This window comes from Geospiza fortis, unplaced genomic scaffold (genome assembly GCF_000277835.1).
Source record: "Geospiza fortis unplaced genomic scaffold, GeoFor_1.0 scaffold713, whole genome shotgun sequence".
In the NCBI taxonomy this organism is placed as follows: domain Eukaryota; kingdom Metazoa; phylum Chordata; class Aves; order Passeriformes; family Thraupidae; genus Geospiza; species Geospiza fortis.
The window spans coordinates 60,922-86,113 of NW_005054706.1; the positions used below are offsets into that span (position 1 = coordinate 60,922).

The following is a 25,192-nucleotide window of genomic DNA, read 5'->3' on the forward strand; positions in this document are numbered from 1 at the left end:
AGAAATGCTTTTCTTTCTGGTATTTAATGGCAGCAAAAATGTAATAACGTGAATGAAACATTTCCAACAGTTGCTCAATTTTTAGTTCAGGGTGATCCTTTTTAGTGTGGATTCACTTGTGAACATTTAAAACCATTTCAGAGCATTCACCACAATCTGATTTGTTCAATGTGTGAGTTTTACTGTGAATTTGATACTATGAATTTGACCAAGGCCTATTCTGTCTGGAATTAATCCTTGAAATAAAAGGAACTGTGACTTAAAATCATTTTCTCAGGATCCAGCCCATCATTTATGATCACTCCCCCCTTTTTTTAAGCTGTTGGCACATTATTTGTCACTGATTAGGTCATTATTAAGCTGTGCATGTATCAAGAATTAATCTAGTTATCTGCATGTGCCATTATTTATTTATTTATTTATTCTTAATAATTTATTATTAATAAACTTATTTGCCATCACTATTTATTTATTTTCAATTCAATTTATTATGGTGTTTAAATACAGGTGCTCACATAAATTACTCCAATAATGGGATAAAATTCCCTGTTTTTACATTTTCTATGGGTACTTCTGTGTGTCCTGGTGTTCGTGATTGGGATTTTTGGATATGTCTGCACATTCTGCTCTTGGTAGTCTTACAAATGAATGTTTTAGGGCAAGATCTGGTAATAAGACAATTTTTACTCAAATACAAGGAAATCTGATATTTTTTCTCATTAAGTAGGAGGTCTGTAGAGCTCATCAAAAGAACTACCAAGCCTGAAGAGCAATTTTAGCAGAAAGAAGACAGATCTTGATTTTAATGCTCCTGGGCAAGCTGGAAGCAAGCCCAGCTGTTGGAAGGAGCTGGGAAATTACACATATTTAGAAAACTTGCTGCTGCTTTAGGAATATTTATGGGGAGCAGGAGCTCATCATGGAAGTGAATTGTTCCCTCAATTCAGCTGGGAAAATGAGCTGCTGCTGAGCATGGATATTGTCTGCCCTTGGTGCTGTCTCATTGTTTTCCAATTTTAGCTGCATGCCTGGGTTTCTAATAGAGCATTTTGGATTCAGCCTTCCATCATAACTTCTATTTCTTGTGGAACTTTGGACCACAGGCAGGCAGTTTTGTGAACACAGAATATTTGAAATGGAATTTGGGAAGTGCTGAAAAGTCTATAAAGTCAGACCCAATGTAAAGAATAATTTGTGCTGTAAAATAGATGGAAAATAGGTTTTTAGACCCATTTTTAATGTGAGATTAAGGCTTCTAAATAATAACTTGGGCTTGTTAAAGCATTTTTCATTCAAGAGAGAACTCCCTTCTGCCCATTCAGTTAAAAGAATTGCCAAAACAAAATTAGGCAGGACATTTTGATTTGGTTTTTTGTTTTTTCTTTAATTGACTCAATGAATTTTGGAGTGAAGTTTCCATTTAATTGTGAAGGAAACCATTCCAGCATGGCTCAGACTTTCATTTCTTTATTTATTTCCTTGACCACTGTGTGGAAAAAAATCTGGACTTGCACAGCTCTGCCAGCTATGGATTTTTCTGTGTCCCAGGCAATGACCTCAGCGTGATGTGGTGCTGGAATTATTCCTTTCTGCAGTTATTATTTCATGTGGAAACCTGTGCTTCCTGTGATCACTCAGCTTCTCCCAACCCTTCACCCCGTGTCCTCTCCTGGCCCCTCTTTTCTGCCTCATCTCATGGAATTTTCATTCCCAATGGATTTTTCCTTTTGGATACTTATTTCTCAGACCTCAAATCTCATGAAATTTTCTGAGCTGTTGGGGTTTGAATTTATTCCTGCCCTCACACATGATTCAGGGGTAATTTAGAAGGAATTCTGCAGTTCAGAGGCAATCTAGTTGGGTTTACAGAATTATTATGGTGCAAGGTTCCCTCTGTGGATAAACAAAGATGACAAACAGAAGATGATGCTGAATGAATCCATGAAACACACAAGGAAAATAGAAAAATCAGCCATCGTGCTGATTCTAACCCCTCCCTTCACTCCACTTATACAAATCCACTTACCTGCTATTCTCTTGGTTTTTTGGGTGTGTTTCTTTCTCTGCATAAGAAATTTTACCTTTAAAATGTAGGTTGACCTCCAACGTTTTCTCCCTTTTGACATCCTTTTAAAAACCTTGTGAATCAGCTGTCATTCCTTTGTACCACTTTATGCCTTTTTACTTGTAAATCCAATTAATGTGGAAAATCTCCCTTTTTAGTTGTGGCTCTGTGGATGGTGTAGAGTCAGATGAACAAAAGCATCTTTTCCCAACAATGCTGCATGGAATATTTCACACTATCCCATGGCGGTTGAAAAAGAAAATCTTTTATTTTGTTTATCATCTGCTGGTACCATCTAGGAAGTCAGAATTTGTGAAACTGGCCAATATCAGTGAGGCCAAACCTGGTTTGATTGGGGCTCGTGGGACAATTTAAAAACTTTTGATGGAAATCCTGCCCAAATCGGTGGTCCCTGGGTGTGGCTACCCAGACAGCAGAGCTGCCAGGCAGGAGTATGATAATTATGTGATAATTACATTATGTGTGATAATATATTTCTATATCTGATATATATATGATAATTATACATATTATCATATATAGAAATATATTCGTATCTAATATATTTTATTATTTATGTTTTATAATATAATGATCATATTATGTATGAAAATATCATGATCATATTATGTATGATAATTGTATTTCTATATTTGTGCCAACTTGTTCCCCTGGATAAAAAATTTACTCTTTTCCTTTTTGCTTCACTGGGTGAAATTTTGGATCCTGAGCAGTTTCTCCACACAGGAGTGTAATGCAGTGTGGGCACAGTTGGGGTTTCACTCTGGCTCTCCTTGCTCATGGTTTCAAATAAATAAATACATAAATAAATAAATGAATAAACTTAAATTACACCAGGATTAAAACACTCTGTGAAAAATAAGGATGAGCAGGGCATGGGGGCAGATCTGGTTTTCCATAAACACTTAAATAGTGAGTTCTGGCAAATCTCTGGCAATTCCTACATTGATATTCCTCATGTTTACAGCCCAGTGGAGCAATAGAGGATTTTAGGGGACAGGGCTTAGCAAGCCAGTAATTTTCTGAAGCATCAAGATAAATTTTATCCCATTTATAAAACAGTTGGTTCCTTATAGTGCAAATAAGAACACTGCAGCTTGCAGGGGAGAATTCCATTATTTTCCTGGCATCCAAGTGATATTTAGTTCAGGAATTCTGGTTGTGTGTTCTCAGGAAGAGCCAAGCAAAGGAGGAAGGTTCACAGCTTCAGGCTGCTGTGCCCTGCAGGAGCTTTGGCCAAAGAAATCTGATTTGGGGCTTTGAGATCTCCATGGGCTGGGGCTCAGTTCACTGCATGGAAATCTTCCTCCTTATTCCCAGCAGGGTTATCCTGAATTCCTTCTACTCATCCTCAAAATCCAGATCTGCCCACCCTGCAGCATGGTCTGCCTGGGGTGTTCACAAAAACACCTTTTCATTTAGGACAAGAAGTTCAGCAGTCCCAGGGGACAAACTGGAACACAGGCACATGTCTGTGCTGTTGAGATATTTAGGTATGAAAAGATAAAACTGAAATCTAGCTCAGTTCTCAAAATCTTTATGGTGCCTCACTCATGAAATCATTTCATAGGTACCTGGATATTTATATATTAACCTTGAGTGACATCTAAACCTCTTTAAGGTTTTGGTATTTAAATTTCCAGTCCTTGCTACTCAATTTATTTCCTATTCTTTGATACTTAAAGCTTGTGGCAGCCAATAAAATATCAATTTTCAGGATCCTTGGTTCCAATGTACTTTCAGTTAAGCACCCAAGGGTAGTTCAGAGTTATTGGATGCATTTCCACCTACTTGTATGTCTAAATATCATTGTCAATTTTTCTTTCGAGCACGTTGTGAGAGGAGAACTTGGTGCAGAAACTTGCCTGCCAGAAATTTTTATTTTGTTTCCAACTGCTTAAACATTGGCATGGCTCTGACAAGGGTTTAAAAAAAGCATTTTGAGCATTGGGATGCAAATTAACATAGCAAGCAATTAAAGTCAATTAAAACAGGATGTGGTGTAATTAGAAACAGTTGTGTTCACATTGATATTCAGAGAGGTTCGATGTGTTGAAAGAAAAGAAAACAATTCAGGAAACTTTTAATGCCCCACAGATGTGATGATGATGCTAATAGTGGCACTAGTTCCTAAATTCCCCATCCTGCCTCACCTCAGGAGCTGCTGGGGAAAGGGAGAAAATGGGAATGAATGGCTCTCTCTGAGCACAGTGCACTCACCTGCTGAAGCAAGAGAGTTCCTCCATTTTTGAGGGTACCTGATGAGTCATGAGATCATTTAATGTTTGGGGTTAAATAGTCTGAAAATCCAATTTCAGTTCATTAATTACAAAAATAAATCTGAGAATCCTTTCACAGGTCATTCTTTGATGTCTCCCTCTCATTTCCATAGGAGACACATATTGGACTCCTCAGTTTCAAACACAGTTTTTTGAGGTTGCATTTTTCACCAAATGATTTTTTTTCCTTTCAACAGATGTGTTGATGATGCTAATGATGGCATTGACTGATTCCTAAATTCCCCATCCTGCCTCACCTCAGGAGCTGCTGGGGAGGGGGAGAAAATGGGAATGAATGGCTCTCTCTGAGCACAGTGCACTCACCTGCTGAAGCAAGAGAGTTCCTCCATTTTATTTTTGAGGGTGCCTGATGAGGCCCATGAGATCATTTAATGTTTGGGGTTAAATAGTCTGAAAATCCACTTGCAGTTCATTAATTATAAAAATAAGTCTGAGAATCCTTTCACAGGTCATTCTTTGATGTGTCCCTTTCATTTCCATAGGAGACAGACATTGGACTCCTCAGTTTAAAATGTATTTTTGAGGTTGTATTTTTCACCAAATGATTTTTTTTTCCATTCAACAGATGTGTTGATGATGCTAATGATGGCATCAACTGATTCCTAAATTCCCCATCCTGCCTCACCTCAGGAGCTGCTGGGGAAGGGGAGAAAATGGGAATGAATGGCTCTCTCTGAGCACTGTGCACTCACCTGCTGAAGCAAAAGAGAATCTGGAGCTTTTCAGCCCAGGGGCTGTGTGATCACTTATCAGCAGTGTCAGGGGGATCTTTCCACCTTTCCCACTCCTGCTTCCCTGGTGTCCCTTTCATTGTGCTTCTGGGTGTCTGTATTGCTATTTATTGTAGAAATATTGAGCCAGTGGTGCTTCATTTTTGTCCCCTTTCTTGTATGGCAACCAGAGAGCAGGGAGAGCACTAATTCTTCTAAAGATGAGGCAGAGCCACCCTGATGGCCCAAAAATTCATCAGAGGTTGTGGCTGCAGCCCTGGCTGCAGGAAATATTACAGATTGCAAGGAAAAAAGGATTGGAAGGAAACACAAGGAAATATTGTAGATATTACAAATATTACAAGTGCAAGGCCTTCAGTGCCATCCCATGGATGTGTCTGCTGGCTGCCCTCTGTTAAATGCAACTTTTGATTAAAACAAGGAGGAAAAAAATAGCTGGAAAAGAACTAAATAAATGAAAACCATTAGCTGGCCACTCCATCCTTTCCACCCAATTTAAGGCTCAGAGCAGGACCGTGTCCATCCCATGTGTTTATTTTTTAATTCTCATTAGCTGCTGATCCTTTTTTATTTGAAACCCAAATATGGAGAGACAAGGTCTATTTGAACTCAGCCAGTCATAGCAGTTTGCATTCCCACTAATAGCCAACAAATGGGATAGAACCTCCCATTTTGCATTGAACTGACCTAGGAATTCATCAATTCGGGCTTTGGGGACCTATAGGAATAAAAAAGTGCTCTCAATTTCCTGGGAAACTCAAGTTCCTCCATTTTTGAGGAATGCGGCACGTGAGATCATTTAATATTTGGGGTTCAATAGTATGAAAATCCAACTTCAGTGCATTAATTACAAAATATGTCTGAGAATCCTTTCACAGGTCATTCTTTGATGTCTCCCTTTCATTTCCATAGGAGACAGATATTTGAGTCCTCGGTTTAAAACACATATTTTTTGAGGTTGTATTTTTCACCAAATGATTTTATCCCATTCTTGCAGCTTAACTAATTTTGACTGGTGCAAGGCAGGTGTAAGAGTAACACAGGTGGAAATGGCCACAGGAAATTATAGAGCGTTAAATTTATAGAGAGATGGTTGTAACATAGAGAAAATATTGATAGTGATGTGGAATTTATTATTCATTCCTTCTCTGAGTTTGAGTAGCCTGTGCTGCTCTCAGCTTTGGGATTGTGAAACAGGATCAATTCTGCTCCATTTTTCCTTTGGAAAATGTGACTTCTTGCAGGTTTCCTATTGCTGCCCATGCAGAGAGCAAACTGATTTCTGGAAATAAAAAAGTGTGGCCATGTATGTGAAAACAGCAATTGCTGGGGTTCAGCACCTCAGACATTTTGCCTGAAGGTTCTTTGCAAGATAAGGGTTCTCTATCAAATCCCAAAGAGATATGGACAGAATTTAACCTTTGGGTTTGATGAAATGCTTATTCCTGAAACCCAGACATGCAGGCAGAGCAGTCTGAAGGGAAATCAGCTTAGTAATCCTGGGGTGGCTGAGAATCCATTGCTTGTATTGTTTTAAAAGATGTAATCAATTACCTGTTATCATGTGTTTGGAAATAATACACTTACAGAGAACTTCTATAAAAAAGTGCTGACATCTCCCACAAACCCTGAGGAGTTTAGAAGGGAATATGGTTGGAGGACAAAATATGTCAGGACCCAGAACATCCCTCTGGCTGTCCAGGATGGCCAGGATCCCTGCCAGGGGGCTCAGAGACCCTGGCACAGAGCCCAGAACACCTGTGGGTTTGATTATGACCCGTGGAGCAAGTTACCAACTGTCTATGAAGATCTGCAAGCCACGACAGTTTAGGTAGAATAATAGTGAAGTTATCATGGGGTGAAAAAGTAGATTTTGGGGTTTTTAGAATGGAGGTTCAGGGGACAAGATGGAGGGAACTGGGCATGTCCAGCCTTTCTCCTTCTTCTTCTTAGCCTCCATCTTCTGCTGTGATGTTGGCACTTTTGGATTGGTTTAAGGTAGAAGCTCACTGTCTAACACAGGTGATAGGTATTGGGAAGTAATTGTAAATATTTTATATGTAATTTTTAGTATAAAGACATAACACCACCCTGGGGTCAGGCAGAGTGCTTCTGACTATCATGCTGAGTGGGCCTCAGCAGGACAGGAGAAAGAATTTTATAGATAAGAAACAATAAACAACCTTGAGAAGGAGAACTGAAGAGTTTTGACTCCTTCTTCAAGCGCTGGGCTGGGAAAAGAGACTTTTAACATTTCTCAGGGTCACTGTGACCAGCGAGAGACCCCGACACAAAACCACCTGCACAAAGGCACCCAAAGCACTCTTCCTCCAGTGGGCGTGAAAAGAAGGTGGCTTTGCTGCAGCTGGAAAGAATTCACAGAGCTCACAGAATTCACAAGGTCCTTTTCTGCTGTTTGTTTCCTCCCCAGGTTGTGTATGTGACAGCCACGTTCCCCTACATCATGCTGATGATCCTCCTGATCCGGGGGGTGACGTTACCCGGCGCCTCCGAGGGCATCAAGTTCTACCTTTACCCCGACATCTCCCGCCTCTCCGACCCACAGGTAGGACCATGGATTAATATCTGTGTGCCTTTCTGCCTGGGAAAAACTGCAGGAGCCCATGGGTTTGAAGTCTGAGCGCCGGGGACTGCTGGGGGATTGCAGAGATTCCTTTGGGAAATGAATTTGTAGGGAATTGTCCAAGCCTGACAGAAAGCTCACACAGTGTGTGCATCTCTGTGCAAACCTGGAGATAAGAAATGCTGACTGAGAAATGCCATGGAACAGGACAGACATTGTTGAGAGAGAATTGGAACTAGAAACAAGTTTCAAAGGATGGCCTTGCAAAAAAGACTGGATACTTTGGAGAAACATAAGTGAAAGAATCATTGCAGTAGGACACACAAGGGGTAATTTTAGATTATGGGCTTTAAGGCATTCACAGCATGGTGTGGCAAAAAGCTGATTGCCAAGAAATGCTTATAGTGTATTGTAATTAAGAAATAGTTAACTTCTGATTGTGATGGTGTGGATTATAATATCCGTATTATAACATCTGTATTATAACATCTGTATTATAATATCTGCCTCACCCTTCTCATGAGACTGAAAATGGAATAGAAGTTCTTAAAACACCTCTCAGTTACCCCATCTCTGGCTCAGAAAAGAGCTTAATCCAGCCCCTCTCTTAGCCTGGCCTCTCTTGGCTGCAGAGAGGAATGGTGTTGGCTGCTCCTTGATGGAGATGAGGGAGGAAATGCTCCCAACACAACCTGGGAAGGAATTTGCCTCTGCCACATCCCAGTGTTTGCTCAGGTAGAATGTTCCAGGCAGGTGGGATGTGCAGGAAGCAGTGGGTGTGCTGTGCAGCAGTGCACAGAAGGAAGGAAATGCAAGGAAATATTGCAGATATTCAGGTGCAAGGCCTTCAGTGCCATCCCATGGATGTGTCTGCTGACTGCCCTCTGTTAAATGCAACTTTTGATTAAAACAAAGAGGAAAAAATAGCTGGCAAAGAACTAAATAAATGAAAACCATTAGCTGGCCACTCCATCCTTTCCACCCAATTTAAGGCTCAGAGCAGGACCGTGTCCATCCCATGTGTTTATTTTTTAATTGATTAGACCAGGGAGGAAAAAATAGCTGGCAAAGAACTCAATAAATGAAAGTTACCCAGTTCCTCACTGGAGATGTGGAACTGGGGATAGGGCTGTAGAGCCATGCTGTGTGTTGGAGCAGATCAGTTTTTAAATTGGAAAGTACTTTGGTTGATAAATGAAGATTTGCAGAGCCAGTTGCAGTTGGTGCTTCTGCCACTGAGGGACAAGAGCATTGCCACCAGCTCAGTGGGAACAAATTTAGCTGGGAGTTTGCCATTTTTTGGTTCTTTGCTCCTTCCAAATCTAAATCTCAGGCAGAATTGACAGAGAAATTATTCATTCAGATGATTGCTGTCTTTGTAGCAGAATATGTAACCAAGGAGGAACAAAGAGCTCAAACCAGGAAATCTGCCTGTTTTATTGTTTCTAATGTAGAGTAGAACATGGAAATCATGGAGTAAGTTTGTGCTTTTTTTGTTTTTAAATTCCCAGTGACAGAGGTTTACAATAGAACAGTTATTGTCCATCATTTGTGTGATTTTGAAGGGGGAAAGTGACACAATCTCTGTAGAACCTGACAGGTTGCAGACAGCGTTTTACTGATCTGCTTTGGCACTGTAAAAGACATTACACAGTGTTTCTCCTGAGGCTATTACATTATTGAATGGATCCTGAGAAGCAGACAGAAAGGAATTTGGGAATATTTGTCAAAATGAATTTTTTTAATCTGCTTACTGAAGATGTGACAGCATAATTTTTTAAAATCTCTGTGTACTTAAGACATGTAGTTGTTTAAATAAAAAATAAAATAAAACAAAATAAAATATAAGACAATAGGGGGGCTCCTTCAGGTAATTTCCTTGGGGAATCTGAAATATCTGTGATATTTGCTTTAAACAAGTAATATTTCTACAGGAGAAAAAAAACCCCAAAAACAAAACAAAACAAAACAAACCGAACAAACCAACCAACAAACAAACAAAGCCCAAAAAACCAAAAACAAACCAAAAACCGAACCATGGCAGGGACACCTTCCACTCTCCCAGGCTGCTCCAAGCCCTGTCCAGCTGTGGATGTCCTCCTGCCAAGAGTGCACATAAAAAACTCATGTTGTCCTTCGCATGGTTCCTGATCATTTGTATTTTAAAACTCATTGGTTTCACAATCAATGGATTCAGATCCCCCCTCTGGTTTTTCTTCCCATAGCAGAAAAAATCCCTGAACTGATGCCTTGTGAAGGCTGCCCTGGAACAGAGGCTGGGCAGAGCTAAAGAATAAAGCAGGGATTTATTCAAAGGATCTCCTCCATGGATCCACCTTGGGCAGCACAAGAGCCCAGCCAGGGCTGCAGCCAAGATGAACCAAAATGGTCCCAAAATGCACAGCCGGGCACGGGGTCTGTCACTGGGATGAGTTCTGCTCCATTTGCACCTTGCAGTTCATTGTCCCATTCCAGCTTTAGCCCAGGCAGTCCCACCCTGCTTGTTTTTCTCTCTCCAGCCCACGGTGTTTGTGCTCCTGGGCTGAGATTTGGGTCATTTGTCCTTGGTGCCCAGCTGGAGCAGGAATTGTTTTGTCTCCCTGCTCTGTGCACAGAGCTCACCATCCCCTGAATATGAACCCAGACTCACACACTAAAGCAGCACAGAATGTGAAAATATAAAAGGCAAGACCTCAGGCATCACAACCTGACCTTGGACACTCCCAATGGTGGGGCTGTGCCAGGGCTCACCTCCCTCACAGGCAGGATTTCCTTCCCAATATCCCATCCAACCCTGCCCTCTGTCTGTGTGAAACCATTCCCTGTGTCCTGTCCCTCCATCCCTTGTAAGAACTCCCTCTCCATCATTCCTGCAGCCCCTCCAGGCCCTGCAAGACCGCAATTCAGTGACCCCAAAGCTTCTCCCGTCCAGGTGCACAACCCCAGCTGTGCGAGCAGAGCTGAGCTCTCTGTATGAGCAGGGCTCAGTGCTGCTCTTTAGGAGCTGCTTCCTTCCCTTGCCCAGCGCTTTTCTAGGGGCTCCTAACAGGATTTTGCCCTGCCTGTGGATTTCCCACGTGCCACTGACACCCTCGCTCGTGTTTGTCATTGAGGGAGGGCACGCCAGCTCAAGGGACATTATTGCCAGTTTAAAGGACATTATTGCCAGCTTAAGGGACATGATTGCCAGCTCCAGGGAGGGTTTATATGCTTATTTACTCTCCTGGTGTCACTTGTAAAGAAATTCGTGTTGCCATGACAATTTGCACAGCCCATGGGTTGGTGGGAGCAGCCTGGGAAGCACTGAGGGCTGGAGACACATGGGCTATGTCTGTCTGTCCCTCATATTTGGGGCTGGAATTCCTTTTGGGAATGCTTTAAGGAGCCAATTCCTCCTCAGGCTCAGGGAGACTTTCACTGAGAAGTTCTTCAGTTGGATTTTAAACACCTTTTAGTAGAAAAAAATATGCCATAACAGAGATGGTGGACACCAATGGAGGTAATTGAAACATAGTATTTGTTGGTTTTAGAGAATTATTTTTGTGTTGGAAAAACTGTCATTCCACCAAAATTGAAATATGTTGAAAATTGAAAAAAATGTGCCATAACAGAGATGGTGAACACCAATGCAGGTAATTGAAATGTAGTACTTGTTGGTTTTAGAGAATTATTTTTGTGTCAGAAAAAACTGTTATTCCACCAAAATGGAGATATGTTGTTGAGAATAATTAATTCAATACTTGAAGAAAGCTTTCAGACTAATAGGCGTGATTTTTAGTCACTTCTCAAGAAACAGAGGAAGCTTGGTTCTTCAGACTTAAAACTAGAATTTGGCACAACTAGTTTTATTTTAAAAATAGGTTTTTGTTCAGCTTTAGTGCAACTTTTAATGGTAATAAGATGGATTTAGAGGCACTTCTGATTGTGATGGTGTGGATTATAATATCTGTATTATAATGTGTATATATATATATATGTAAAAATATATTATGCATCTCAGTTTTATGGAGATGCAGAATTCAATGTTCAAACCCACAGATATCAGGAGAACCTCCCCCACTCCATAAACCTCTTGCCAATTGGTTCTGGAGCTTTTTGCCAAGGAGCCCAACTGACACTGCCTGGAGATTCATGTTTCCAGTTTCCATGTTTACTCATTTCACTGGATTTACTCCCTAATGCATAAATCATGTTGATCAGCAGAATTTGTTTTCCTCTTCAGCTGCATGCCTGTTCCAATAATATTTCAGGGAGGGTGCTGGGTCTGCATGAGGAGAGAGGTGTTTGAGCTCCACAGCCAGCTATGTTTGCTGGGGATTAAATAAATGAAATTTCTCTTCAAGGCTCACTTCAGTCTGAAGTTCTGGACTCTTTTGTCTCTGTGCAATTTGCATTCCATGGTGGGTTAAAGCTTTGTGAGCAGCTATTCATCTTTGCAGCTCCCCTCAGCTTCCAAGGCCTTTGGTCTCCATTTCATTCTTATATTCTGTCTTTCCAGCAGACCCAATCCTCTCGCTCTGAAAATGCCATTTTTTGTCATGTGTACAGCTCATTCCAATCACTTTGTGTTGCATCAGTGGAAGCTGCAACAGTCTGGAGCTCTGTTTAAACCTCAGAAGTGTTTTCCTTCATCAACAAAGAGGTCTCAATAATCTTCATGCTCAAATTGGCTTGAAATAGATCCCTCTGCCCTAATCTGGGAGATACAGGTGCTGCTTATAGCTGAAATAAGGGATCTGTGCTGGGCTATAACTCACACAAAAGCAGTGCTTCAGCAAGTTAATGGGATTGTTATGGGGTTTGTGTGCAAGCCTGACTCAGAATGGGGTTCTGCTTGTCCCTGCACAGATTTAGGGTGATTGTCATTGTGTGTGCTGCTCACTGAGCCCTTCTGAGCAAAACATTTGGGGCTTTGTGAGAGGATTTTGCAAACATTTGTGCCTGGAAGAAGTTTAGGGAGGGGCAGATGTAGCAGTTTGATGGGTCAGGCAGTACCAGAATGGATAATTGTATGGAAAATCACATCAATTCAACCCCTGCTGTAACAGTGGCTTGTTAAAAAGGGGAGGAAAATAAGAATAAAGCTTTCTACTTTATTGTATGTTTGTATGCTAAAAGTTGGCCAAGTTGCTGTTTTGGTTTTTTTTTTTTAATTTTAAAGTTGTGAATTGTTTTAATGAACATATTCATGAGGGCATCTATCAACACAGCCACAATTGCACTGAACAGCTGATTTCCAAAATCTTGGAGAAATTGCCATTTCTCTGTGGGAAGAATACAGGTTGTAGCTCATCTCTGATAAACTCATGTGAATGTTGAACTTGAGGAACAAAGCCAAATTAATCAGGTACAGGAAAATCAAAGCCATGACAGGTAAATTTGCTTCAGGTTTCTCAGGTCTTTTATTTGCAGTGGGGGAAAACAATTGCAATAAAATTTATTGTGGCAGAAATATTTCTGCAAGTCTTTGGTAGCTCGGCCAGGAGAATTCACTTGTAGGCAGCTGGGATGGGCAGGGGATAACTGGGAGATGGTTCCAGAAGGACTTTGCCCATCAATTTCCTCGGCACTGGGACTTGGCTGGCTGGCTTGAAGCCCACTGGATTTTCCTTCTTGAAAATGAGCACCAAAACATGAGTGCAGAGCAATGAGCATCAGCTTAACCTGATAACCCACTTACTCTGGGCAGGTTTTATACTGCTGAGGCCCCTCCCTTCAATCCAGATTGCCCTCTAGATCAAAAAAAGCTTTTTCCTCTGTTGCATTTAGGCTGTTTTCATGAGTCGTTGTAGAGAAAAAGAGAATTTTAGTACTCCTCTTTCAGAGAAAACACTTTTTTTTCGGGTAGGAAGTCACTCTAAAATAAGTGCACACTGTTTATTTGTTTATTTTTCCCCTGGAAATTGTAATTTTTCATTACATTTCCTTAATTTTTGTATTAGCACGAGTTTATTGTGGTGGTTTTTTCTCTCCTTAACATGATATTAATCTGTTTCAGCAAATAAATAACAATATTCTTTTAAAAAGGTGCTGCTCACCAAAACTGCAAACAATTTCTTTCCAATCAGTCTAATTATATTATACATACAAATGAGAGAAATTTGGGAATACTGGATCAGTGTGGAGGTGATATTTCCTTAAATCCTGATCTGAAAACCCAAACTGCAAAAGCATTTGAGAATTTCTCTTCCCTTAACTTTTTATTTCCAAGATTTAGGGGGGCTGAGTTGCTCTAGGAAGAACAAATGATGCAGATGGACTCAATTTTAGGATTTGCAGCCCTGGAATCCACAATCTTGTCGCCACCTCGAGGCCAGGGAAGCCTTTTTGCAAGGCAGAGGAAAATCCTCTTTTCTGCATTTGAGATCGGAGCAAACTGCTGCATCCAAACATCAATGTTAGAGCTCTGCTTTCTCCAAAAAAGAAAAGGTTGTAAAAGAAATTTGGATTTCATTTTTTGGGTGCTTCCATTCTCAGAAAATCCAGGTTGCTGAGCAGTGGATTTCAGACCTGTCCTGCATTTAAACCTTAAACAATGTAAACCTGGGGATTTTCAGATGTTGGCAATGAAATTATCTCTGATTGCTGGAGAATTTTTGGATGCTTTTTTAATTTTTTGAAATGTGACAGATAACGACCTTAGAGGTCTTTTCCAACCGTAATAATTCCATGATTCCCTAAGGGAAAAACTTCCAGTGGAATGAGAAACTGCTCCTTAGGATATCTTCAATACTTGTTGGTGAGTTTTTAAGTGTAGTGCTTGGAAAAATGCTTCAGAGACAGGTCAAACATCCTGAATCTTACCAGAATTTTGGCACCAATAAGTTAGAAAACCCTTCAGTGATTTACTGCATTTTTGGCTTTTATAAGAGTTTGGGCAGCAATTAAAAAAAAATAAAAAGAAATAAGCTGGGAAAAAATAGTAGCGATGAGAGGAGGGTGATGTCCAGCTTCCCTCACACTTGTGCAGTTCTGCTAAGGGGGTGGAATTTCCTCTTTTGCCTCCCACTTCCTTCCCATTCTCTGGATTGTTTCCCTCAGCAGGTATTCACAGTCTGAACCAGGTGTGAGTTGAAATAAATTAAAACAACAGTGAAAGTCAGAAATCCATACAAAGGCTGCAAGGATGGAAATCTTCAGCCAAATTTATCTGTATAACTGCAACTCCCCCTTTCCCTGGACCTGTGAACAAGCAATAATCTCAATTTCAAAATGTTCTCTCAGTGAAAGGAGAAAGCCTTGCTGCTGGAGGTGAGGTTCTTGTGGTGCTCTTAGAAATCCCCTACCCAAATTTAAGCTTCAAATTTAAACTGGGAAAAAAATTAATTCTTCTCCAGGACTGCTCTTTGCACATTACAAATTACTGAGGTTTGAAATTGTAAGGAATTAAATTCAAGGATACAGCCCTATGTGATGCTTAGAGATATTTTTCCTGCAATGCAGTTTATAACCTCCCCAGTGAGGAAATATTTCATTTAATATGTCCTGCAGATTTTGCACTTTGGATTATGTGGCTTTAAAGAGTAGGGAGAGCAACAACTCCCAAATGCAGAGAAAGGGCAGAGGTGTTGAGCAAGGGCAGAAATCCCTCCTGGGATGGATTCCCCTTTTTCCCCAAATCAAGAGAATGAATTTCCCCAACTGAAGGGCCAGCCTGGGAGCACATTGCATTTTCCCTGCTCCAAGGCAGCTGCATCCCATTCTGTGCAGGAATCTGCTTGGGAGCACACATCCCAAAAGGATGGGATGGGGACACCCAGGGGCTTCTCCTGGGACAGAAAATAACTCCCTGTGCTGCCTGGAGTGTTTGTTTGCTCACCACGTTGGGTTTTATATTGGGCAAGTGTTTTGGGAATGCTTAAGTGCAACAGTTTTGTGTGCATTTAAGGGCAAAAGTTTTGTGTGTATTGAAGTGGAAGAGTTTCTTCGTGCATTTAAGTGGAAAGATTTTGGGTAAATTTCAGTATTCTGTGGGAAAAGCTCAGTCTACATTCCATACACAAAACTTTTGGGGTGTGTCAGTGCATAAAAGTCACCTTTTCATGGCTCACCAGACAACTCTGGTTTATTCAGCAGCATCGTGTTGTGAGTGTTCATTTGATGTGCCAGATGCGCTTTCTGAACTCCAGTTATGGCTCTGGGGTGTTGTTTCAGGCCCTGAACAAATTATTTCCCTCCTTCTCCCCATGGTTTCTCCCTGTGTTTCTTGCTCTTGCTGCACAAGCAGCAGCAAGCTGAGCAGGTTTGGGCACTGGGAAGAGGCTTGTTGGAAGAATGGGCTCATTTTGGGATTTCTCTGGGATTTCTGGGCCACATGGAAGCTCCTCCAGCTGTCCCTGCAGCCCTTTAGCAAGCTTGGCAGTGGGGAGGCATCATCTGAGTGTCAGAGAGGCTTTAATTGCAATTTAATATCAGAATTTATGGCTGGTGCAGTTGCCACTGGAGGGAGACAGGATCCACACATTAACTCAGAGTATGGGCATGACAGCCAGAGATTTCCCTCTGCTTTCATGGTGGAACCCGAAAAGAAATACAAGAGAAACTTAGCTTTTTTTGCACAGATTTGAACATTTAAAGGATTACAAATAACATCAATGACTTCACTCTGTCAGCTACTTTAGAAGTCCAGTCTTCTAGAAGAGAAAAGCTGTTGTTAAAAGTACATGTTTCAGATGAAATTCAGAATTGGTAAAATAAAATGCTGAGTGACAGATGGATATTAATGAGGAAATAATAACAAGGGAGCTAGCTTGCACACCATGGGGGGGTCAGGAAGTGAAGCAAATGAATATTCCTTGTTATTTCTGTGCTGCAAGCGGGTTTATGATACCATATCAATAGAGGCACTGGAAATACAGAGCTATTTTAAGAATTGCTAGTAGGATTCTGAATCCCATTGTTCCAGAGGAATGAGAGAAAAAAGGAAAAGATAAGATTTTTTTTATCTTTTTTTTTTTTTTAATATAAGTAATTCCACTGGTGGAATGACGTGCTGCTTGCAGAAAATCTGGAATTTGCTCTTTACAAAGTTGTGTGCTCCTAAAGATTATTCTTTCAAGACCTGTACAACAAAATGCTTTCTAATCCCCCTGGCATTTCTGAAACTCTTTTGATTTCCACCCTAGAACTGGAGTAACAGCTGAACTCTCAAAATAAGCCCACAAAAAAAGGGCTGGGTAAACATGTGCAGAAAAGTGGGGTGTGCACCCCAAAGCTGTCCTGGGAGAGGAGCCTGCTCTGGGGTGGCTGTGGGGCTGGAAAATGCTTCCCTCAGCATTCCCTGCCAAGGTTCTGGTATCCACTGAAATTTGTGGGACATTTCTGCTTCAATATGGAATTTACTCGTTGCTGCCTCTTCCTTCCTTATGAAGAAGTTATTGTGTTGGTGTAGGGTTGGCTTAGACTTGTTGGAATTCAGGACATTCCTCTGGCTGTCCTGGATGGCTCAAACCCCTGCCGGGGGCTCAGAGACCCTGGCACAGAGCCCAAGACACCTGTGGGTTTGATTATGACCCATGAAAAAAATTACCAACCTTATATAAAACCCTACAAGCCACGAAAGTCTAAGTAGAATAATAATCAGTTTGTCACGGGGTGGAAAATAGATTTTTGGGGTTTTTAGCATGGGCGTTCAGGGGGCAAGATGGAGGGATCTGGGCATGTCCAGCCTTTCTCCTTCCTCTTCTTGGCCTCCATCTTCTGCTGTGATGGTGGCACTTTTAGATTGGTTTAGAGTAGAAGCTCACTGTCTAACATAGGTGACAGGTATTGGGAAGTTATTGTAAATATTGTACACGTAGTTTTTAGTATAAAAAGATAACACCGCCCCCAGGACAGGCAGAGTGCCTTAGACTGTCTTGAGCGGACCTCGGCAGGGCAGAGAAAGAATTTTATAGATAAGAAACAATAAACAACCTTGAGCCCAAGAACTGAAGTGTTCTGACTCCTTCTTCAAGCACCAGGATGGGAAAAGAGACTTTCTAACGCATCTCAGAGTCACTGTGACCAGCTAGAGTCCCGAGAAGACTGTTGAATTATCTGTGGGATTATTGTCCCAAATTTATTCTTTACTTGCCATTGCAGAATTTATTCTTTACTTCCCATTGCAGAGTTGTTTCTCCCTTCTGCTTGGTAAAACACACACTCACATATTCACACTGATGTGATATCACCAAAGTGCCTGTGAGGGTAAATGACAGGATGGGAAATCAGCATTTTCCTAATTTCCCATTTGGCTGTGGTGCATTGTGTGACTTCATGGTTTCTCCTCTGAGAGTCTTTAAAGAGATAAATTTTCATGTGTTAACATTAAATCCCAGAAACCTTTGTAATACAGGAATTCCTATAAAGATCATGGATATTTTAAGGAAAACCTTCCTTAGCTGTGTGCACAGTCTCAGTTTCCTCATGCAAACTGATTTTCCCATATGGATTTTTATAGGCAACTGCTTTAAAAACTGAAGCTCAATAAACTGAGTTTTCCCCAGAATTCTCCCCAAAATCCTGGCTGCAGGAACAGCTTCTGATGCCACTGGGGACCAGAAAAAAATAAAATAATAAAATGGGCTTTGTCCCACCAGGACCAACCCCACAGTGCTGCTGCAATTAAGGAAAAATTGTAAAGTTGCAATAATTGTACAAGTGTCTGTAAATAAGGAAAAGAGAAGAAAATTTCGGGATGTCAGAGGCAGAGAGGGAATGAAATGCATTGAGAAAATGTGTTACAAATTTGTCAGGAAATCTGCAGATATTGCTGCAGTTTGGGGTAAAGGTTCACTGACTTCTCACTTGTTTTTGGTCAATTCCAGAGAATATTTAAATCAAAAAGTTCAGCTGAACCCCTGGAAGGGGAAATGGGATCTGGTTCTTTGTGATTCTGCACTCAAGTTCTGTTTGCACACTGATATTTTAGCAGAATAAACAGAAAACATTTCACACAGACCAGAGCTTTAAAATGTATTTTTATTTTAAACATTTGAATTCTTTATTTTTACTTATTACTACATTTTGAAACAAAATCTTGTTTAGGAATTAAAAAGCAAATGCTTCTTTTAAAAAATGGAGCAACAACATTTGGCTTCTCAAATCACCTTCCAGTTTTTGGCCAAATGCTTTTATGCTTCTTAAAAATTTGCAAATAAAATTAAAGTAAATGTTCATTTTTATGCAAAATTAACCATTTGATCCATGTCTGTACATTTAGTAGGCCAAATGTCAAGAAGTAAGGTCCTGATTATGGTTTCTAAATGGCATTTTTATCCTAGCACTTTTTTTTGGTCTTAATCTCAGTTTTACTTTATATTTCTGCCAACTCTGGGGCATAAATTCAAGGTTTTCCACTGCCCAGCTTTCTTTAAAAAAGGCCCAGGCTCACAGCAGAATTCCAGTGAATGCTGAGTGGCTTGTTTACTAAAATTCACCACTTGGGTACACAGCTCCTGCCACTCCAAAAACAACTCGGGCTTTTAAAATGCTCCAAATCCCTCTGTGTAAAATAATAAAACAACATGGGCGCTCTGGGGGATGCTCACAAAAAGCTCCTGGTACTTTCCCAGCCTGGGGGGCTCAGGGAATTTGTTTATCCAGCCATGAAGGGGAGCACAACAGAGGTGGGGAATGATGGCAGCACTAAAAAATCCACTGGGGAGAAGCAGCCCTGAGTGAGTTTCTCGTTCTGAGGGCAAGAAATGTGCCAGGGATTCCAAATTTAAATCGTCTGTTTGGAAATTTGATCTTGACAACAAAGTGGGTGAGGTGGTTCAGGGTCATTGTGTTGAGCAGGGGAGGGAAAAGTGTGGTTTGGTTCTAGAAATCACCAATCCCAGAAATTCCTCTTTGCCCTGGTCCTGTGGAATGCCCAAGAGCCAGAGCAGAGATGCCTCAGCTTGAGTGAATCAGGCAGAAATTTAATTGACTTTCTTGTGCGTGTTGACACTGAGCATACACTGATTGTCAGTACAGGTATATTGCTGATAAATGTATTTTTGTAATTCTAGAACTCCACTTACCTGCAGATTGTTAAGTTGTTTAGCTTTTAAGTAGTTTAGGTGGTTTGTTGGGGTTTTTTTTGTTTGGGTTTGTTTTGGGGTTTTCTTGTTTGTTTTGTTTTGCTTCTGTTTTGGTTTTTGTTATTTTGGTTTTGTTTGTTTGGGGTTTTGTTTGTTTGTTTTTTAAGTTTTATGCTCTGGCATAAATTTTTACTCCAGTTCCATGGTCAAGTAAAAGTAAGAGATGAGTGCATATTTCCAAAATATAAGGTTGAAGAAGGCAACATTAAGTGAGCTGGCAGCAAGTGAGAAAGGGAAAGAAATAAACCAACCCATGGTCCCTTTTTGAATTTTTCCTTTCTTTGTAGGGAGTGCTGTAGGTTGGAGAGAGCAGAGAGAAGCCAAAGGTCCTTCCCATGGAGGGGGAACATGCAAGGAGTGATTCTGAGGGACAGACACCACACCAGGGATTGGTTTGGGGTGGAACCACCCCTAAACCCCTCTTTGAACACTTCAGATAAGCCTTTAAAACAAGTCCAGGACATCAGCAGTGCTTTGTTTGTTTTCTTAATTAACTTCACCCAGACAAATCTGTCACAGGGCAGAGAACACAAGCTTGTGCCTGAAGGTCTAAACCAAATTTGTTTTATTGCTTTGTCTTTTTTGATTCCTCCCTGTATTTATATATAAAAATTACCTGGAGAGCTGATTCTGATTTTTCTGCCTGGGTGCTGTCAGTAGCTCCTTAAATTCCCTAAATTGTCAGGGGGACTCTCAGTTCCTTGTAACTGAGAGAAACCACAAATCCCAAATGCCCCTTTAAAAAAGAAATTAGTTCTTAAAATCAGAGATTGGTTGGACAAATTGCTGCTCTGAGCCTGCTGGAGTAATCTCAGAGATTCTTGGCACATAATCCTGGGTGGGTGCCAAGCTCTTGGTTTGGTTCCAAGCAAATTCCAGCCACCATTCAGCAGCAATTAACTCTGAGGCAGAGGCAGCTGGGCCACCCTGAGTTATCATCTCTGCCCTGGCAGTCCCAGAGCTGGGCTCATGCTCATTCAGCCACAGAATCTGAGGTTCTCCTCATGCCACCCCAAATTCCTTCCTGGGGCTGGTGGTCCCACACCCTCCTTAGCTGTGCTCGTGGAATTCCCACCCTAAGAGCTGGCAGTATGGGGAGAGATGAAGCTAAACTTAGTTCAGTTATTCTGCAATTCTATATAATATGTATAATGTAATATAATTCTGTATAATGACAAAATTCTCCATGACGACAATATATAATAATATAATTCTGTATAATGACAAAATTCTGTATAATGACAATATATAATAATATAACTCTGTATAATGACAAAATTAATGTTTGCTCAGTACTTTCATTGGTGGAATGTGAGGGTGAGGCTACAGGAAAAACAAGAAAAAAAAATGCAGAGTGTGTGTTTGTATCAATTCAGGATGACCCCAGTGTAGAGAAATAATGTGCTCTGACTCCAAGATTCAGGAGGCTGAACAAATGCTTTATTAAACTATTATTACACTAATACTATATTAAATTACATACTAAAGAGATCCAATACTAAAGAATACTAAAGAAAAACCCATGTCTGAGATAGCCAGGACACAGCTTTGACCCAACTGGCCAAGGAAACAAAAGAACCTTCACTGGTGTCGAATTGCCAAATCACTTTGGGTAAACAATCCCCATAACACAATCCACATGTGCCAAACAACAGGAGCAGTGAACAGAGATAAGAATTGTCTTCTCTTCTTCCCTCTGTGCTTCTCCAGGAAAAATCCTGGCAGAGAGAATGATGTCTCTCTCTGGTCACAGAATATGAATGCCACATGTTAGTGAGTATGGAGTTTTGAGGCAGCAGTAAATAAATTTATAAGGTTTTGTGACCTACATTTCAGAGGAGGTCACTGCAATGGATTCTGGCAACAATGAAAAAAGGACAGTGTGTGACCTCTGCGCTGGCTGAACACATTTTTGTGTATTTGTAGCTAATGAGTGTCCCTTGCAAAAGTGAAACTAGCAAGTGACACCAGTTTCACTTTTGCTAGTTTTGCTAGTATCACTAGCAAAGGTGAAAAAACAGTTTTATTTCCATGTCTTGTTAGTGATTTCAATCTTTCAATTCTATTGAATCTTATAAAACAGAAAATGATGGCTCTCAAATGAAAAAGGATGTTGTAATAAAGTGGTTAATGCCCTAGGTTAGCTTTATGGATTTTCATAGATTTCTGGGCCAATTTTTGCTGAGTTAGCACAGGATTATCCACATCAGTAGCTTTGAGTGACTGAAATGGCATTAAATTAGAATAAAATTAAATACTTCCTTCTCTGTCCTTTTGGATTGTTGACCCATATTGTCACTACCAGTATCTGAAGCAATGTGTTGCCCCAGATTTCATTTCTTTGTTTTGAGGTTACTTTAGAAAAGATAATTAACTTTTAATTGTGTCTTTAGTATTTATTCTGCCTAAGCACTCGGTTTTTATTCTGCTTATGAAGGGCAACATTTAGGCTGTTCTGTGGGCAGCAGGAAATCAGTGCTGCCTTCAATTAAGTTTTTCTTTGTGTGACACAATGGTGGGTCAGAAGTTGTCACTTGGCCTTTTTAATGGGTTTATTAAACACTGGGTTTACTTGAGGGATTTTCTAGAGACATTTCTGTTGAATTAAAAACATTTTCCCCTTTTTCCTTTTGGTCTTTAGGCAATAAATTAGGTTTTTAAAAGAAATCAAATTATAATAGAGTTATTTAGTGGATAATAACTGGAAGCCAGGCCACGGTTTTGGTGGTATTGTAGAAAATTGAGTATTTGGAGTGGCTGTTCAGAGATTTGTATTTATTTGCAATGCTCATTAAATAGCAGTGTAGGACACTATACACCCAACAGTCACTGGTGCTTTTTTTTATTTTTCTGTGAAAAGGCAAAAAAAAAAAAAAAAAGAAAAAAAGCTTTTACACACTGTCAAACCTGGAAATGGAGCTCAGCCCTCCTGATTCCACAGCCAAGGCACCATTCCCTGTTTGGGTGGCACTCAGCCAGGAACTCAGGAGGTCCTCCTGGAGCCCTGCCTTGGCTTTGGCAAAAGTCTATAAAAATGGAGATGTAGTGGGGTGGGTTTAGAAAAATACAAAAGAATGTGCTTTTTCACACAATGAATGACTAAATGGTGGAACTCCCTGCTGGAGGATGTGGGAGGCTGAAAGTATCAATTAATTCAATTAATTACAGATGGGCCAATTGTGAACTGTTAAACACAAGAGTCCAGATTTAACTTGGGGTTCTGGCTGGTTTCTGTGCAGCTTTTATTGGGAGGTTCCCTGTCCTGGGGAGTCCACCCTGCTGGGGCAGTCTCAGTGTTCCTGCTGTAAAATAAAGTGTAAATTAAAGAGAAGCAAAATGGCAGCAGGTCAGAAAGTTCCTGTTTGAATAGAACCCCCCAAAGCAGGTTCAAGCAGAACAAGCCCAGGATCACTTGGGATGGAAAAGACCTTTAATATCATCAAGTGCAACCCTAAACCCAGCACTGCAAACCCCACCAAAGTCCATGTCTGTGACATTCACATGCCCTCTAAACAGAGAGAGACAGAACTCTCTTTCTCAAGTTTTTTTCCTGGAGAAGCACAGAGAAAAAAAACAATTTTTATCTCTACTTGCTGCTCCTAGTGTTTTGCACATGTAGAATGTGTTTATCTGAAAGAATTTAGTAATTAGATTCTAGCAGAGATTATTTATATTAATTAACCCATCAAGACCAAGCTGTGTAGACTGTCAGTCTACAGACAATCACGAGTTTTTCAACAGTTAATAGTAAGTATTCTTTAGTATTCTTAATAATATAAATATAGTACAGGTAAATACAATGTATATTTATATTTTTATTTATATTTATATTTTATATATATCTATACATATTTATATATATAAATATTTATATATACTATATTTCTATTTATATATACTATATTTATAAATATAGTGTACATAAATATAGTATACATAAATATAATGTAATATAATATAGTTTTAATAAAATGAGTATTCAACATTCTGAATCCTTAAAGTCAGATAACCATTCCCTGGACCTGAGAGCCTCAATTTCCAGCGCACATCCAGTCAGGTTCCGGGCTCTCCAAGGGTGCTGACTCCACAAGCTCCCTCTGTGCACCCTCTTCCAGGGTTTTACTACTCTCTGCACAAGTTTTTCTTAAATTTAAGTGGGATTTGCTGTGTTTCAGTTTGTGCCTCTTGCCCTTCTGTCAGCACCTCTGAGAAGGCTCTGATTCCCTGTCCTTTAGTCCCTGCCAGGTATTTATTTATACACACTTATTTATACTCAAGAATCCCAAGTTCTCTCCTCCAACCTGTGCAGTCCCAGCTCTCTCAGCCTCTCAAACCTTTCACCTTTTCCAAGATGCAGCAGTCCCTCAACCACACCACTGGGCTCCAGTAAGTCCCTGTTTCTCATGAACTGGGATCCCAGCACTGAATTTGTGGTGTTGGGCAGAGGAAAGGGATCACCCACCTCCCTCAGGGTGCTGGTAACTCCTCATCCTCATCCTCATCCTCATCCTCATCCTCAGCCCAGGGGCTGCTGCTCTTTGCTCCAGGGCACACTGCTGTGCCAGTCCCCTGGCACCTTGCAGGAGGTTGTTCCCCTGAGATTTTTCCAGCAGTGACTTTCTTAAACCGCAATTGCTCAAGTTTCTAAAGAGCTTTTAGAGACAGATTTTTCCAAAGTGATTTTGAATATAAACCCAGGCTTCCTTCAACCACGTGGTTGCTGACCACTTAAAAAAACCCTTTAGTAACAATAAGCTCTCTTGGGAGGGGGGGCAGTTTATCTTTTTTGTTTGCAGTTTCTAAGCATTACCAGCAGCTTCTGTGCTGGTTCCAATTCCAAGCATAGAAGGCACAGAAGGTGCAGGCTGTGCCGAGACAGCGAGGTGAATTCTGCACTGGTAGTGCTATAGAAACCCCATTGGTTTCTTCATCTCCAGAATGCAGCTGCCAGTGGCACCATTCCAGCAGCTGGGCCAGGCTCCAGCGTGGAGGTGCCCGCCCAGGGCACTGTGCCAGGCTAAACGAGAATGGAAATCTGTTCTTGCCCTCCAGGCAGGGCCACGCTGCCAAATCCAGCTCTGGTTGCCTTTGGGCTTGGGTTGCTGTTGGTGGCAGCTGGGAGCTGGGAGCTGTGCTCTGGGGAGGGTTCCTGTGCTCTGGGGAGGGTTCCTGTGCTTTGGGAGGGTTCCTGTGCTTTGGGGAGGGTTCTGTGCTTTGGGGAGGGTTCCTGTGCTCTGGGGAGGGTTCCTGTGCTCTGGTGAGAGTTCCTGTGCTCTGGTGAGAGTTCCTGTGCTTTGGGAGGGTTCCTGTGCTTTGGGAGGGTTCCTGTGCTTTGGGAGGGTTCCTGTGCTCTGGGGAGGGTCTCTGTACCCTGGACAGGGTTCCTGTGCTCTGGGGAGAGTTCCTGTGCTCTGGAGAGGGTC

The 25,192-nt window shown here is 41.0% G+C and overlaps 1 protein-coding gene across 2 annotated transcripts in view; it reads left to right on the forward strand.

The window, feature by feature from the left end:
- The window catches only part of LOC102041595 (sodium- and chloride-dependent GABA transporter 3), a 111,531-nt gene that overhangs the window by 50,897 nt on the left and 35,442 nt on the right, over positions 1 to 25,192 (forward strand). For both annotated transcript variants that reach the window (XR_004082714.1, XM_005430914.2), the window contains exon 7: positions 7,549 to 7,683. Coding sequence is in view for 1 of the 2 variants with exons in the window: in XM_005430914.2 (XP_005430971.1) it covers positions 7,549 to 7,683 (135 nt within the window). In the remaining variant the exon portion in view is untranslated. The remainder of the gene's footprint in view (positions 1 to 7,548; positions 7,684 to 25,192) is intronic.